This window comes from Scylla paramamosain, chromosome 23 (assembly GCF_035594125.1).
Source record: "Scylla paramamosain isolate STU-SP2022 chromosome 23, ASM3559412v1, whole genome shotgun sequence".
Lineage (NCBI taxonomy): Eukaryota > Metazoa > Arthropoda > Malacostraca > Decapoda > Portunidae > Scylla > Scylla paramamosain.
This window is the reverse complement of record NC_087173.1, coordinates 935,902-950,000: the sequence shown is the minus strand read 5'-3', so window position 1 is coordinate 950,000 and position 14,099 is coordinate 935,902. Positions and strand designations below refer to the sequence as shown.

The following is a 14,099-nucleotide window of genomic DNA, read 5'->3' as shown; positions in this document are numbered from 1 at the left end:
ACGAAAAGGCAGGTATCTAACTAGGAGTGGTCAGAGAGTGTTTGTTGTTGTTGTTATCAGAACCACAAACGGAGGAAGGCGGATGTGTTGTATTACTGAACAATAATAAAAATGAAGAATAGATGAGTCAGGCCACCTTGGCAGAGATACTCAAAAGGGATTTTCATGTTTTGTGCCGTGAATACTTTTTATGGCTAGACTGAAGTGGTACTTATTATTTTATAAGTATATCCTTGCTGTTGTTTTTAAGGTTTGTACTGCTAAATGTTGGGAAGCTTTACATTTATTATTTTTTGCTTCTTTTTATTTTGTTATTTAATCTTGTTATATATGTAATGGTGTTTGTTCGTTTTATTTTGTTGCAGCTGTTGTGCATATTTAACATTTTTAGCGTTTCAAGTGTGTTCTGTTTTCAGTGTTGTTTTTCATGTATCCATGTGTTCTTGCATGGAGGAATCTGACATGTTTTATTGATGACATTTCGTGTTTTTCTTCAGTATTTATTCTTTCCTTTTTTGTTCATGTGTATATTGTAACTCATGCAGTAAAGGATTTGTGGTGGTTCTGTTCATGTTGGTTCTTTCTAGAATAGTCAAGCTGCATCACTTTTTTATGTGGATGTTTTGATATTTTCAGGAAAGGATGGCAGGTGGTGCCGCGGTGAACACTCCCAACACATGCAGGAGGAAAGTGAGTACCTGCTTCATTACATCGTGTGCACTCTGTTTTGGAATTCGCTGTTAAACTTTTTTTTTTTCCATGTCAAGTGAAACCTGTCACTGTTGCCACCCTTTCTCCTGTCAGCTTCTCATGAATCTATGAAGGAAAGAAAAGATGTGCTTCCACAGTATCGTGTCAGTAGTATTATCCATTGAAGGATTAGTTTAAATATTTTTCCAAAGCGTTGTTTTGCCTCCCATTTTTGTGCCTTCCGAGGGTATATATATATGAAAGAAGAAAGAATGTAAATTTAGTCTATAATGTTCATTGCAACATCTTACAGGAAAAAAAGTCTTTTATGGATTAACCGAGAATCTTTTTCTAAACTATAATTTTTGTATTCCAGTCTTCATGTGCTTATTTTAGTTTATGCATAGAAAAAAAGAAGGATACAAAATCATATATTTTCTATAATGGTGTCATCTTGTTGGTATAAATATTTACTTGGAGATTCAGTTGAAACCTAACAATTAGCTGTCAATTTTGCATTCGTTTTTTTTTTTTCTATATATATATATATATATATATATATATATATATATATATATATATATATATATATATATATATATATATATATATATATATATATATATATATATATATATATATATCTTTTTTATATACGAATATATGAATGAAGAAAGGAAAAATGCAATAACAAAAAACTTTCCACAATAACAGGAAAATTCACTTGAGGACTTTTTAGGTAAATATCAGATCTTCTAATTTATCTGTTTATTTATCTTTTACTGCATTTTACGGTTATGTAGATTAATAATATTTTGCATGTTATGATAAAGTGTCCTTGGAAACTATTACTGTAACAATCTATATTTAGTGTGAATTTGATTTCCACATAAAAAAGAAAAAAAAAATTTCCTTATCTGGAGAAAACATATTTACATTTTCTTTGTTCAATCGGTATTGATATTATTTTTAACTGATTTCCCAGGAAGCATTACCACCATAATATTTGCGGCCTAACCTAAGGTAACTTTTTATCGTCATAACCTTTGTTGCAGCTTTATTAAGTAAAATCAGAGTTAAACTTGTATAGTTCTATGAAGTGTCCTTATTTGTCTCTGTGAATGTTGATTATCGCCTTGAAAAGTCAAGGTGACGTGGGCCTTGATGACAAGAGCTGGCTAACACTATTTGTCTCCCTTTTTTTAGAGGCTCGTCGTTGTAGATTTCTGAAAATATTAATTTCATCACGTTTTTTTTTTTTTTCTTGTCAGCGAATGAAAGAAAATTTATAGTTTTCTTTATCATTTAGTAAAGTATTAAATATCTTTTGAGGGATTATTCCCCTAGCAGAGTGAGGGGTTTATATTATTGTTACCACACATCTCTACACCTCACTGCTCTCGCCTGGCCCTGGAGGGTGCAACGATGATTTGGCCAGGACCACCTTTTGGTGTCTGCACATAAAAATTTTGATTTCAGCTTCAGAAACATTTTTTGGTTGGTAACTTTTGAAGGCGTATCTTATTTTATGTAATTTCTTCGTCAGACTCACCTTTTTTGCTGTATTTTGCATATTTCAATTTATAGGCATGTGGGCGAAGATTTCTGTCTCGCAACTCTTGCAACTATCACCTCATCACTATAGATTGAGCTCTAGCGCGAAAGTGCGTGAATTATTTGCCATAACTCACTTCTTATATGGGATAGCTAATCTTGGTTGGCACCATCAGACTCAGCAGTGACTGTAGAACAGAGATGTGCTGTAAAGAACTTGACAAAACAAAAAAGAAAATGATGAGTTGAACTGTGAAGATGTTAAAAAAGAAAAAACTTCATAACATGTTTTACTTATGCCTGCTATTTTCAAATGTTAATCATTGAATTGAATACAGATAGCAAAACAGAGTCGATATGGGTAGGTATTAAGGAATGATCACAGTCAGTAGTAATGGGAGTAGTGTACAAGCCACCGAACAGTACAAGGGAAATTAACACCTCACTGTGGCAGGAATTAAATAGAGCAGGAAGGTACAGTCAGGTATTTGTGGTAGGAGACTTTAATTTTAGGAATATTGACTGGAGCCTGATGGTGGGTAACATGGAAGTAGAAGAATTTCTGATGGTAATTCAGGATAATTTTTTAAAATACAGTAAACTCCCTCTTATCCGGCATCAACAGGACCGCCGACATGCCGGATACTTGAATAGAAGTGAAATTATGTCCACAGTCACCACCCTACACTCACGTATCTTACCATAACAAAGATCAGCTGATCGCCGTGCCGCGCGTCGCCACCCGTGCTGCCACCTCACACTCACCAACACACATTGTGATTGTAATTGTGACTCCTTCTGATCTTTTCAAGCTGAACCACTTTGTCCATCATTTCACCACGATGATACTGCAGTGTGTGACGATTTTCCGCTGCCTTTGGGGTGTCGGTGGCTTTCATGTTATCCCACAACTTTTTCGTTTGGGATTTAATGTCATAGATAGTTGATGAGCCCACACCATATTCTGCCATTAGTTGCTGTCTGCTTTCATCTCTCTCTAATTGTTGACAAATGTCTACCTTCTGCTTAAGTGCAAGCACAACACGCTTCCTCTTTTCTAGAACTTTAGGCATAATGAAGGTGTCAGGCGATAAACAGTGCACACGCGGGACTGAGTCACTGAGTAAACACAGTGCAGTGGGCCGCGGGTGGCGCGAAGCAGTGCGCTCTGGTGGCGAGGGGACAAAGTATGCCATGCACAGGAATTTTAATCGATTTTATGAGTACACATTGATTTTTTATTGATTTTAAGGTTCGGGGAAAAATGTGCCGAATACTTGAAGCTGCCGGATGCTTGAATGCCGGATGAGAGGGATTTTAATGTAGGTAATCGTAGAACCCACAAGGGAGAACAGTATTCTAGATATAATTCTTACTAACAGGGAGGAAGCAGTCCTATAGGTAGAGGTTGGGGACAGCTAGGTGATAGTGACCATTGGGAAATTAGGTACAAATTAAAATGGAAGAAACTTTTAGAAGCAAAAATACTAGTAAAATACCTGACTTTAGGAGAGCAGATTTTGAGGAATTAAAAAGGTACCTCCAAGGAGTTGACTGGCAACAGATGCAGGGTGAGGTGAGGTCAGGAACAGAGTTGAGAGAGATAAGGAAGGATTAGAGAGGTGAGGTGAGGTGTGAAGGTGAATGACAAGAGAAGGGAAGATTTGTCTGTAAGGGGTGGAGGAGAGAGAGATGGGGAGATAGGTATGAGTATGTTGGAGGGTCAAGTCATGCTGAAATGGGAGAGATGAGGTCGAGAAGAGTAGATGAAGAAGTGGAGAGGATGGAACTGGCCGAGATGGGGGGATTAGGTGAAGTAAATGTAGATGAGTTGCATAAATATTTCATAGATAAATTCCATACATGTCAGTTAACAAACATCCCATATAGAGCAATAAGATCACAGAAAAATAACCCTAAATGGATGACTACTAGGTTAAAACATCATATAGGGCAGAAGAGAAGTATATATAAGAGATTAAGGGCAGGTGAAGATGTTTTAAGGTCATAATATAATGAATTAGTTGAAACAATCAGGAGGTCAACAAGGGTAATTATGAATTAAAGGTAGCCAGCCAGGCGAAGACGGATCCCAAGGGATTTTATCAGGTATACAGGAAGAAAAGAATAAGGATACTATAGGTCTATTAAAGGCAGCAGATGGGGAGCTGGTTAGTTCTGGGAGGAGTTTAGTAAAATTCTGAATGAGTATTTTTTAACTGTCTTCACCCAGGAAGACATGCAGGATATGCCAAATAGTGAACAGATGTTTAGAGCAGATGAGAATGAGAAGCTAGCAGATATTTCCATAACTAAGGAGATCATGGAACAGGAGATAGATAGGCTAAAAAAGTTCAAGGCACCATGACCAGATGAAATATATCCCAGAGTACTTAAGAAATGTAAAGAGGTTATTAGTGAGCTGTTAGTCTCTCTCTTTAGGAAATCATTTGAGTCAGGTGAGGTACCAGTAATGTGGAGGCAAGCTAATGTAGTACCCCTCTTTAAGAAAGGAGATAAAACTTTAGCATCTAATTATAGACCTGTCAGCTTAACTCCAGTTGTGAGTAAAATATTGGAGTCAATAATAGCGAGGAACATTAGGGAGCATTTAGACAAACATAACTTGATAAATCAGTCACAGCATGAATTCACAAAGGAGAAGTCTTGCCTGATGAACTTGTTAAGTTTTTACAGTAAAGTGTACGAGGCAGTAGATAATGGTGATAGTTATGATATCTTATATCTGGACTTTAGTAAAGCTTCTGACAAGGTACCCCCATCAGAGGCTCCTGAGAAAGGTTAGGGCACACGGGATAGATGGGAAGGTGTTAGGATGTATAAGGTCATGGCTAAGCGACAGGTGACAAAGAGTTGTAATAAACGGCTCTAAATCTAGGTGGTGTGTTATAATTAGTGGGGTGCCACAGGGATCAGTATTAGGGTCATTGTTGTTTTTAATATATATCAACGACTTGGATATTGGAATTAGTAGTGATGTTAGTAAATTTGCAGATGACACAAAGATAGATTAATTAGGTCAGAATCGGATGGCATCGCCTTGCAGGCAGATTTAGAGAAGATGAATGAATGGACGGACAGATGGCAAATGCAGTTTAATATCAACAAATGCAAAGTACTTAGGGTAGGTAGAGGAAACCCACACAGTAGATACACAATGTTTTAAACAACGAAACTCTGGTAGGTACAGGGTATGAGAAAGATTTAGGAGTTATAGTTAGTTCTGAACTCTGTCTAGGAAAGCAATGCATAGAGGCCAGAAACGGCAAATAGTGTATTAGAATTCATTTTTCGGAGTGATAAAAGAAGATGGCCTGAAGTAATATTAAAGTTATATTTGGTGCTGGTCAGATCTCGTCAAGGCTACACTGTGCAGTTTTGGTCCCCACATTACAGGAAAGATATAGGTCTATTAGAATCAGTACAGAGGAGAATGACTTAAAGGATACAGGGGATGAGGAGCATTCCTTATGAGGCAAGATTAAAGCTGTTAAATTTGCATTCTTTAGAGAGATGTAGGTGAAGTGGGGACCTGATTGAAGTCTTTAAGTGGTATAAGGGTTATAACAAGGTGTATGTAAGCAAAATTCTTAGGATCAATAACCAGGATAGAACAAGTAATAACGGGTTCAAGCTTGAAAATTTTTCTAAAAAAGGTTCTCAAATAGAGTGGGAGATGAGTGGAATGGACTCAGTAATCATGTTATTAGTACTAAGACATTAGGGAGTTTTAAGAGAAGATTAGACAGGTTTATGAATGGGGATGATAGGTGGAAATAGATAGGTATATTTCATACAAGGACTGCCACGTGTAAACCTGGCCACTTCCTGTGGTGTTCCTTATTTCTTATGTTCTTATGTTCTTATATACTGAAATATATTATTACTTTAAGTGGAAAAACTCTCGGGAATAGGATAGCTTGATCAGAATGCAGATAAAGCTTAACATATTGAAAACACAGAGTCATTTATAGCATTGTGTCACTCACTGCAACCTGCACAGCGGCTCGACACTATGTGTGGCATGTGCAGCCGGGCTTCGTTTGACAACGTCTGTGACGCATCCAAAAATTAGAACCAGCCGCTGGAGGAAGGTCTTTTAAGTTGCTAAGCAGCTTAAAACACCTATTACCTAGTTATTTATTTTTTGTGAAGTCAAACTTCCTATTGTCATTTAAAGAAAAATCAAACTTTTGTCTCAAAATAATCTTGCGCATTTCATCGCATGCATTGTTATTATTTATTTATTTTCTTCTCATGCGAAACCTCACTTTGTATGATCTTTAAGTTCTCTTCACTATATTATCTTAGGTATATTATTCCATTCAAAAATTGCAATTGATGCATAATTTATATACTATACAAAAATATTAAATTAATAAATTATCAAAAATAAAAAACACACAAACACTAATTTGATAATGTAATTACATATTCATATTTGCGTCCTCTTTTATAAATCATCCACAGTAATGTTTTTCTTGGTGCCTCATCCTCTCAGAATTCTCACACTCACATCACACTCCTGTCATGCTTACCTCTCTGCATCTCAAACACATTCCTTGCAAGGTTAGCATTCCTGTGAAGGTTATGCATGTCCATGTACGCCTGTATGTACGTATCTGTGTATTGTTGCTGCTATTCATTGTCGTCTTGTTCTTGTTCTTCTCGACATTCTTCTTCTTTGTGTTGTTGTTCATGTTGCTAATTTGTTGTTGTTGCTCCTGCAGTTTTTTTCTATGCTGGTGTAATCTGGTATGTTTTCTTTCTTTTATTTGATATTCATGAACAATATTTTGATTTCATTAGAAGTAAAAATGCAACTTTTTTTTTCATATCACAGTAATGCCTTATATTTTCTTTTGCTCTCTCTCTCTCTCTCTCTCTCTCTCTCTCTCTCTCTCTCTCTCTCTCTCTCTCTCTCTCTCTCTCTCTCTCTCTCTCTCTCTCTCTCTCTCTCTCTCTCTCTCTCTCTCTCTCTCTCTCTCTCTCTATAGAGAGAGAGAGAGAGAGAGAGAGATGATGATCAAATAAAAGAAAGAAAACATACCAGATTACACCAGCGTAGAGAAAAAACTGCAGGAGCAACAACAACATATTAGCAACATGAACAACAACACAAAGAAGAAAAATGAGGAGAAGAACAAGAATAAGAAGAATAAGAATAGCAGCAACAGTAACTGCAATAACAACAACAATAGCATCATCAACAACAATAACAACAAAGGGAATAAATCTCTTTGTATCCAACAGGAGCAGAAAACATCATGGCTTTACCATCCCAGAAGTCTGGATGTCTCAAGTTACATAAATATTAATATAAAAGAAACATTTTTTTGAGAAATAGTGAATATAAGCAATTATTCATACTTTAAACACAAAAATGGAAATTAATGATTCAAAGTAAATATTATGAAGAGATTAGATAAAAATACAAACAGATGTAGGAGAGAAATTTTAACAACAAAAGCAAAAAATAAGCAATTCAGTTAAGCATAACAAAATAATCAAAGCGTCAGCAAATAAAGAGAGATGTAAATAATAAAGGGGAGATATAAGCATACATTATTATTACTATCATTTTTTTAGTTAACAATTTTATACAGGAACATCATATCATTTTTGAGAGAGAGAGAGAGAGAGAGAGAGAGAGAGAGAGAGAGAGAGAGAGAGAGAGAGAGAGAGAGAGAGAGAGAGAGCATCAGTGTTCATTCACCTTGCATATTAATGAAGAGCTCAAGGGCATGATGGTGGATTACAGGGAGAGAAGTGAGGGAGAACAAGGGTGAGAGGAGAGAGAGAAGAGGAGAGAGAGGGAGAGGCAGGCTGAGGACAGAGTGAGTGCAGGGTGTGGAGAGATGGGGAAGAGTAAGTGAGAAATAAGGTGAGAGCAGCATATATGAGAGAGAGAGAGAGAGAGAGAGAGAGAGAGAGAGAGAGAGAGAGAGAGAGAGAGAGAGAGAGAGAGAGAGAGAGAGAGAGAGGCAGGGGGTGATGGTTACTATGAAGACAACAGAAAAAGAATGAACGAAAAAATAGTGTGAGGAAAGAGTGAGGGAAGGTGAGAGGAACATCAAGGTGTAGAGACAAAGGGTGAGGGAAGGCACGGGAGATCAGGAAGACTGATGCAAATGAAGAACAGGAAAAGAAAAGTAAAAAGAGGGAGGTAAGACTCTTGTTTAAGTCATGCTGATACAGTTTGGTCTGGCTGGACAAAGCCTGTGATAACTTGTACTGTACAGAAAATGAACGAGTCAGGCATGACTTTTCCTCCTTTATTTCAAGTAGACGGCACCACTGCTATCACATCTATTTCTAAAGCTGAACTCTTCATCCAGACCTTTGCTAAAACCTCTACCTTGGACGATTCTGGACTAGTTCCTCGCTCTCCTCCACCCTCTGACTACTTCATTCTACCTGTTAAAATTCTTCACAATGATGTTTTCCATGCCCTCACTGGCCTAAACCCTGGGAAGGCTTATGGACCTGATGGGGTCCCTCCTATTGTTCTCCAAAACTGTGCCTCTGTGCACAGTTTCACCTTACCTAGTCAAACTCTTTTAGCTCTGTCTGTCAACATCTACTTTTCCTTTTTGTTGGAAGTTCGCCTATATTCAGCCTGTTCTTAAAAAGGGTGACTGTAAGGGGATGTAAGCAAAATTCTTTAGATCAGCAACAAGGGGAGAACAAGAAATAACAGAGTCAAGTTTGAAAAATTTAGGTTTAGGAAGGAGATAGGAAAAAATTGGTTCTGAAATAGAGTGATAGATGAGTGGAATGTACTCAGTAATCATATTGTTAGTGCTAGGACATCAGAGAGCATTAAGACAGGATTAGACAGGTATCTGGATGGGGATATTAGATGAAAATAGGTAGGTATATTTCATACAGGGATTGCCATGTGTAAACCTGGTCACTTCTTGCAACTTCCCTTATTTCTTATGTTCTTATGTTCTCTGTAACTTCATCATCACCTGGTATTGTTCAGTGCCTTGAAAATTCAATTCCTCCATCTATCAACTCGACACAACCTTCCAGACAACTATCCCCTCTTCTTCAATGACACTCAACAGTCCCCCTCTTCTACACTGAACATCCTCGGTCTGTCCTTTACTTATAATCTGAACTGGAAACTTCACATCTCATCTCTAGCTAAAACAGCTTGAATGAAGTTAGTCGTTCTGAGACGTTTCTGCCAATTTTTCTCACCCCCTCCAGCTGCTAATTGTACAAGGGCCTTATCCGTCCATGTATGGAGTATGCTTCACATGTCTGGGTGGGTTCCACTCATACCGCTCTTCTAGACAGGATGGAATCAAAAACTTTTCTTCTCATCAACTCCTCTCCTCTAACTGACTGTCTTTAGCCTTTCTCTCATCACCGCAATGTTGCATATCTAGCTGTCTTCCACCGCTATTTTCATGCTAACTGCTCTTCTGATTTTTGGTAACTGTATGCCCCCCTCCTCCCATGGCCTCACTGCACAAGACTTTCTTCTTTCTCTCACCCCTATTCTGTCCACCTCTCTAATGCAAGAGTTAACCAGTATTCTCAATCATTCATCCCTTTCTCTGGTAAACTCTGGAACACCCTGCCTACTTCTGTATTTCCACCTTCCTATGAATTGAATTTTTTCAAGAGGAAGGTTTCAAGACACTTATCCTTCAAATTTTTACTACTGCTTTTGGACCCTTTTCTGGGACTGGGATCTCAGTTTTTTTTTTTTTTTTTTTTTTTTTTTTTTTTTTTTTTTTTTTTTTTTGCCCTTGGGCAGTGTCCCTCCTACATTAGAAAAAAAAACTATGATATAGAACTAAATTATGATATATATATATATATATATATATATATATATATATATATATATATATATATATATATATATATATATATATATATATATATATATATATATATATATATATATATATATAACCCACTTAGGCTTTTTTTTATGCCAACCCTGAGTCAGGATGATCACCATGACCAGAATTATTTTTAGTTGGTGTTGACTGTTGTGCCACTACACTTATTGAACACCATTTGCTCCTATCGAAGAACACTTAATATAAGATCATCGATTATGAACTGATGCAAAGAGTTTTGTTTTTTAACTTGCTTCGATATATAGAATTGTTCAAATTTTCTAAAGTTACAAAATTTACTGAGGCCTGTAAGATTTTCAACTTTTTTGGGGTGGATATTTAAAAATTCTAACATAGATACGTTGAAATGTAATGTATTGACAATTTTTTTCAAGTCACATAAATTTTTTTCAAGTCACATATTTTAAGAATTTCAACATACGTTAAAGTGAAATATGCCAGTCATTTCGTTACTTTATGCAACAAACAATTGTAATAAAAAAAAAATCAAACTGGCATTATCCAACTAGGTTGACTTTAGAAAACAGATTGAGAAGAATTTATGAGTAAATGCCTTTGGTTGATTGACAGTCATTGACCTCTCATTAATTACAGGGAAGGGAATGATTCTTTTTTTTATTTTACTGATCATGGTGAGTGATAATAGAAAAGTTTGGCTAATATAAATGTATTCATGTGTTTTCTTGTTGCCATGATAAGTTAATTTGTTAATTGCTTCAGTCTCTCTCTCTCTCTCTCTCTCTTTCTCTCTCAAAATTCCATCATATTCATCACTATTGCTGCTCCCTCCGTCTTACTCACAGGGCGCAGGGTGAGGTGGCGAGCAGGGCGCCAGAGAGCAAAGAAAGATATGAAGACAGGAAATTAGGTTTGGAAAAGACAGTGGTGGGTCGGCGAGCGGCGGGTTATGTGGCGACGTGAAGGGAAGAGCCATGTGTGGAAGGCGTCTGTGAGGAGGCTACTTGGCCGCTCGTAATTTAAGTCTGAGTTGTGAGAAGCAGTGAAGTGAGAAATAGGAGCAGTGTAGGGAGGAGTGAATGAATAATTCAAGATGCACAGTAAGGAAAGGGGAAGAATGTGTAGGGCTAGAAGGGGAAGAAGGAAGAGGCTTAGATTAAAGAGTAAAGATGAGGCATCTTCTTTTCATTATTTATGGATTATCGCTGTTATGGCGAGTAAAAAGAAAATATATAGGAAATAACTTATTGGTGATCAGTAACATTAGTAACACGTTTACTTAAATTAAACCACCACATGCTTCTTTCTTTTATATTGGCATCTGTTGAGGGTGGGTAGGAGCGATCACACTTCAGGCTGGGAGGCGAGGAGCCAGCATTTTTGCCTAACTTATAGCCCCTCTTTGTTGTAAGGTGCCTGGAGACGCAAATTGCATAAACGTACCTTTTTCTTAAACGCTTATAAAATGTACATTGTAAAAAATAATCTATAAATTTTACAGAAAATTCTCTGGCAACCAGGCTGCCGAACTTTTTCTCTAAAATTTACAGTTATCTGTAAACAAGAATTTCCATATAAATAACAGATTTTCTGTAAATTTTAAATGTTTCTGTATTTTTTTCCTTGTAAATTATCACAGGATTTTTTTGTATACCATTTACAGAAATTACTCATCAAAAAAAGGGGAAAATGTATTTCTCAATTTTAGTCTATCTTACTGGAACAGTACTGGCAAACAGTATTTGTAATTTACATGAACTTGTGAACAACTTAGCAGTATCAAATTCTTAAGAAATTTGTAGTTAATATCCATAATGTATCAAATTCTTAAGAAATCTCTAGTTAATATCCATATTGTGTACACTTAATGATAGTAGTACAGCACATAGATCCTTCATTATATCAAACTAATCTGGAAAGTCTGGGTTTATAAAAAAAAAAAAAAAAGATACATCTAATGACTCGTTGGCATATGACCCTTTTTTTTTGTATATGCCAAATTTTCTCTGTACATCAGAAAAAAAGTTTGTATACTTGTGTATCTGTACTACTGTATATGCAGTTAAGACAATACAGTACATACGTATCAAATTATGACTTTAGATACAAATGGTGGACATTGCAATGCTGCTGCTCTCACTACACATTACTGTTTACAGTTGCCAGCTGATCACATGCCTGAATGCCTGCTGGCCAACTGAACCATGCACCACATATTAATAAAGTGTATTCAGTATACACTGAGCAACAGTTCAAAAGGTCGACTGACTGGCAGCCTGGCGGGAGTATATTGTTTCCTCCAGATGGTCAGCATGTAAACAAAAGGCACACTGAGAGCAATGGGCAAGTGGTATACATAAACTTTTTATGACAAACTGAAAAGTTCGCTGTATGCAGAAAAGAGCAGATATCAGAAGAAACCAGTGTTTGAAAGAGCAAATTTGATATATTGAGGTTATATCCTGAATCAACAGCAATGTTTTAATTACAGCAGTAAAATGCTGTAAACTTTCCAATATCCATCCTAGTTATTATCCAAAGGCCCATCCGGAGACTGCAACGTCTGGATAGGGATGTAAATGACTGTAAAACATCCGGATAATGACTTACTGTCTGAATAGTGACCCTTACCCTCCAGATAGCAACTCTTACTGTCACGATAGCCAATCAGACACTTGTTTGGATAATGACGAGTCTGGATACCGACAGTCTGGATATTGGAGCGATGGAAATGCGACTATTCAGTTCTCGTGACATTTTTTACATTTAATAACAATTTAAGTAAATGAATACTAAAATCATAATTGACTCAGTAGAACATATATTTACTAGGGCACTTCGAGGACTTTTTTTTTTATGAATATTAAATATTCTTTTCTATATGAACAGATCTTGAGCATATCACACATCTACCTGACTATGTACAAAAATATTTAATTACGTCGGTGGGAAATCACTTCACCTGAACCAAAGTATATGAAAATAAGTTAACTGCTTCCAGTATCTGAAACATTCTTGGGAAAATAAGCAAGGTATTATTTAAACTGTATGTGTTTATGAGAGAAACACAGAAGGAATGCAAGGACTGATATGTGTAAGGAATCTGATAACCAAGCTGAAAAAAAAAAAAATAATAACAATAATAAAAAAAAAAGAAAAAAAAAAACATCCTTTTAGTTAAAGCACGGCATCAATAATAATAAACATGGGAACTTGAATCCTGTCCTACTGCCCATGGAAAAATTATAAAGGTGAGACAATTCATAGGAGAAAGTTTTTATTTAACACAATGTATCCAACAGCACATCGGGTTAGGGCATGGACAACCTACATTTTCCTCATATTCTCATGTAAAAGATGAACTAGATAAGAGGCTTCAAAATCAAAATGAGGTAAAAGGAGAAATTACCTGAGCACATTTTTAAAACTAAAAATACATTAGACAAACTTGCAAAAAATATTTCCACAAAACTACACTATACAATTTAATCAATTACTTGACACTTCATCAAAGAGCATTCCTAAAAAATAATAAATAAATAAATAAAAATAACAGTGAATCTAAGCATTTCACTACATCACCAAGCATGGAGAGAACTTTACATAATCATCATCATTACACTTCATTAAAAGAGAATTTAAGAAAAAAAAAAATCATAATGAACCTAGGCATTTAACTATACATCAACCAGCATGGAGAGAACTTTACATCATCAGCATCATCATCACCATTATAATCATTACGTACACAAATAAAAAAAAGCATTCCAGAAAAAAATTGAACCTAGGTATTTAATTTACTTCACCAATCATGGAGAAAACTTGCATTATCATCATCATCACCACCATTATAATCATCATTATACTTGCATGGAGAAAACTTGACATCATCATCATCATCACCTTTATAATCATTACACCATTAATAAGAGTATTCCTGAAAAAAAAAATATATATAATGAATCTAGGCATTTAAGTATATCACCTTTA

The 14,099-nt window shown here is 36.0% G+C and overlaps 1 protein-coding gene across 6 annotated transcripts in view; it reads left to right on the top strand.

Moving 5' to 3' along the window:
- The window catches only part of LOC135111976 (circumsporozoite protein-like), a 187,110-nt gene that overhangs the window by 79,715 nt on the left and 93,296 nt on the right, over positions 1–14,099 (top strand). For 4 of the 6 annotated variants that reach the window (XM_064025708.1, XM_064025712.1, XM_064025710.1 and 1 more), the window contains one exon: positions 637–690. The exons of the other annotated variants lie outside the window; for them this stretch is intronic. In XM_064025708.1, coding sequence (XP_063881778.1) covers positions 637–690 — 54 coding nt within the window. The remainder of the gene's footprint in view (positions 1–636; positions 691–14,099) is intronic. 6 annotated transcript variants of the gene reach the window in all.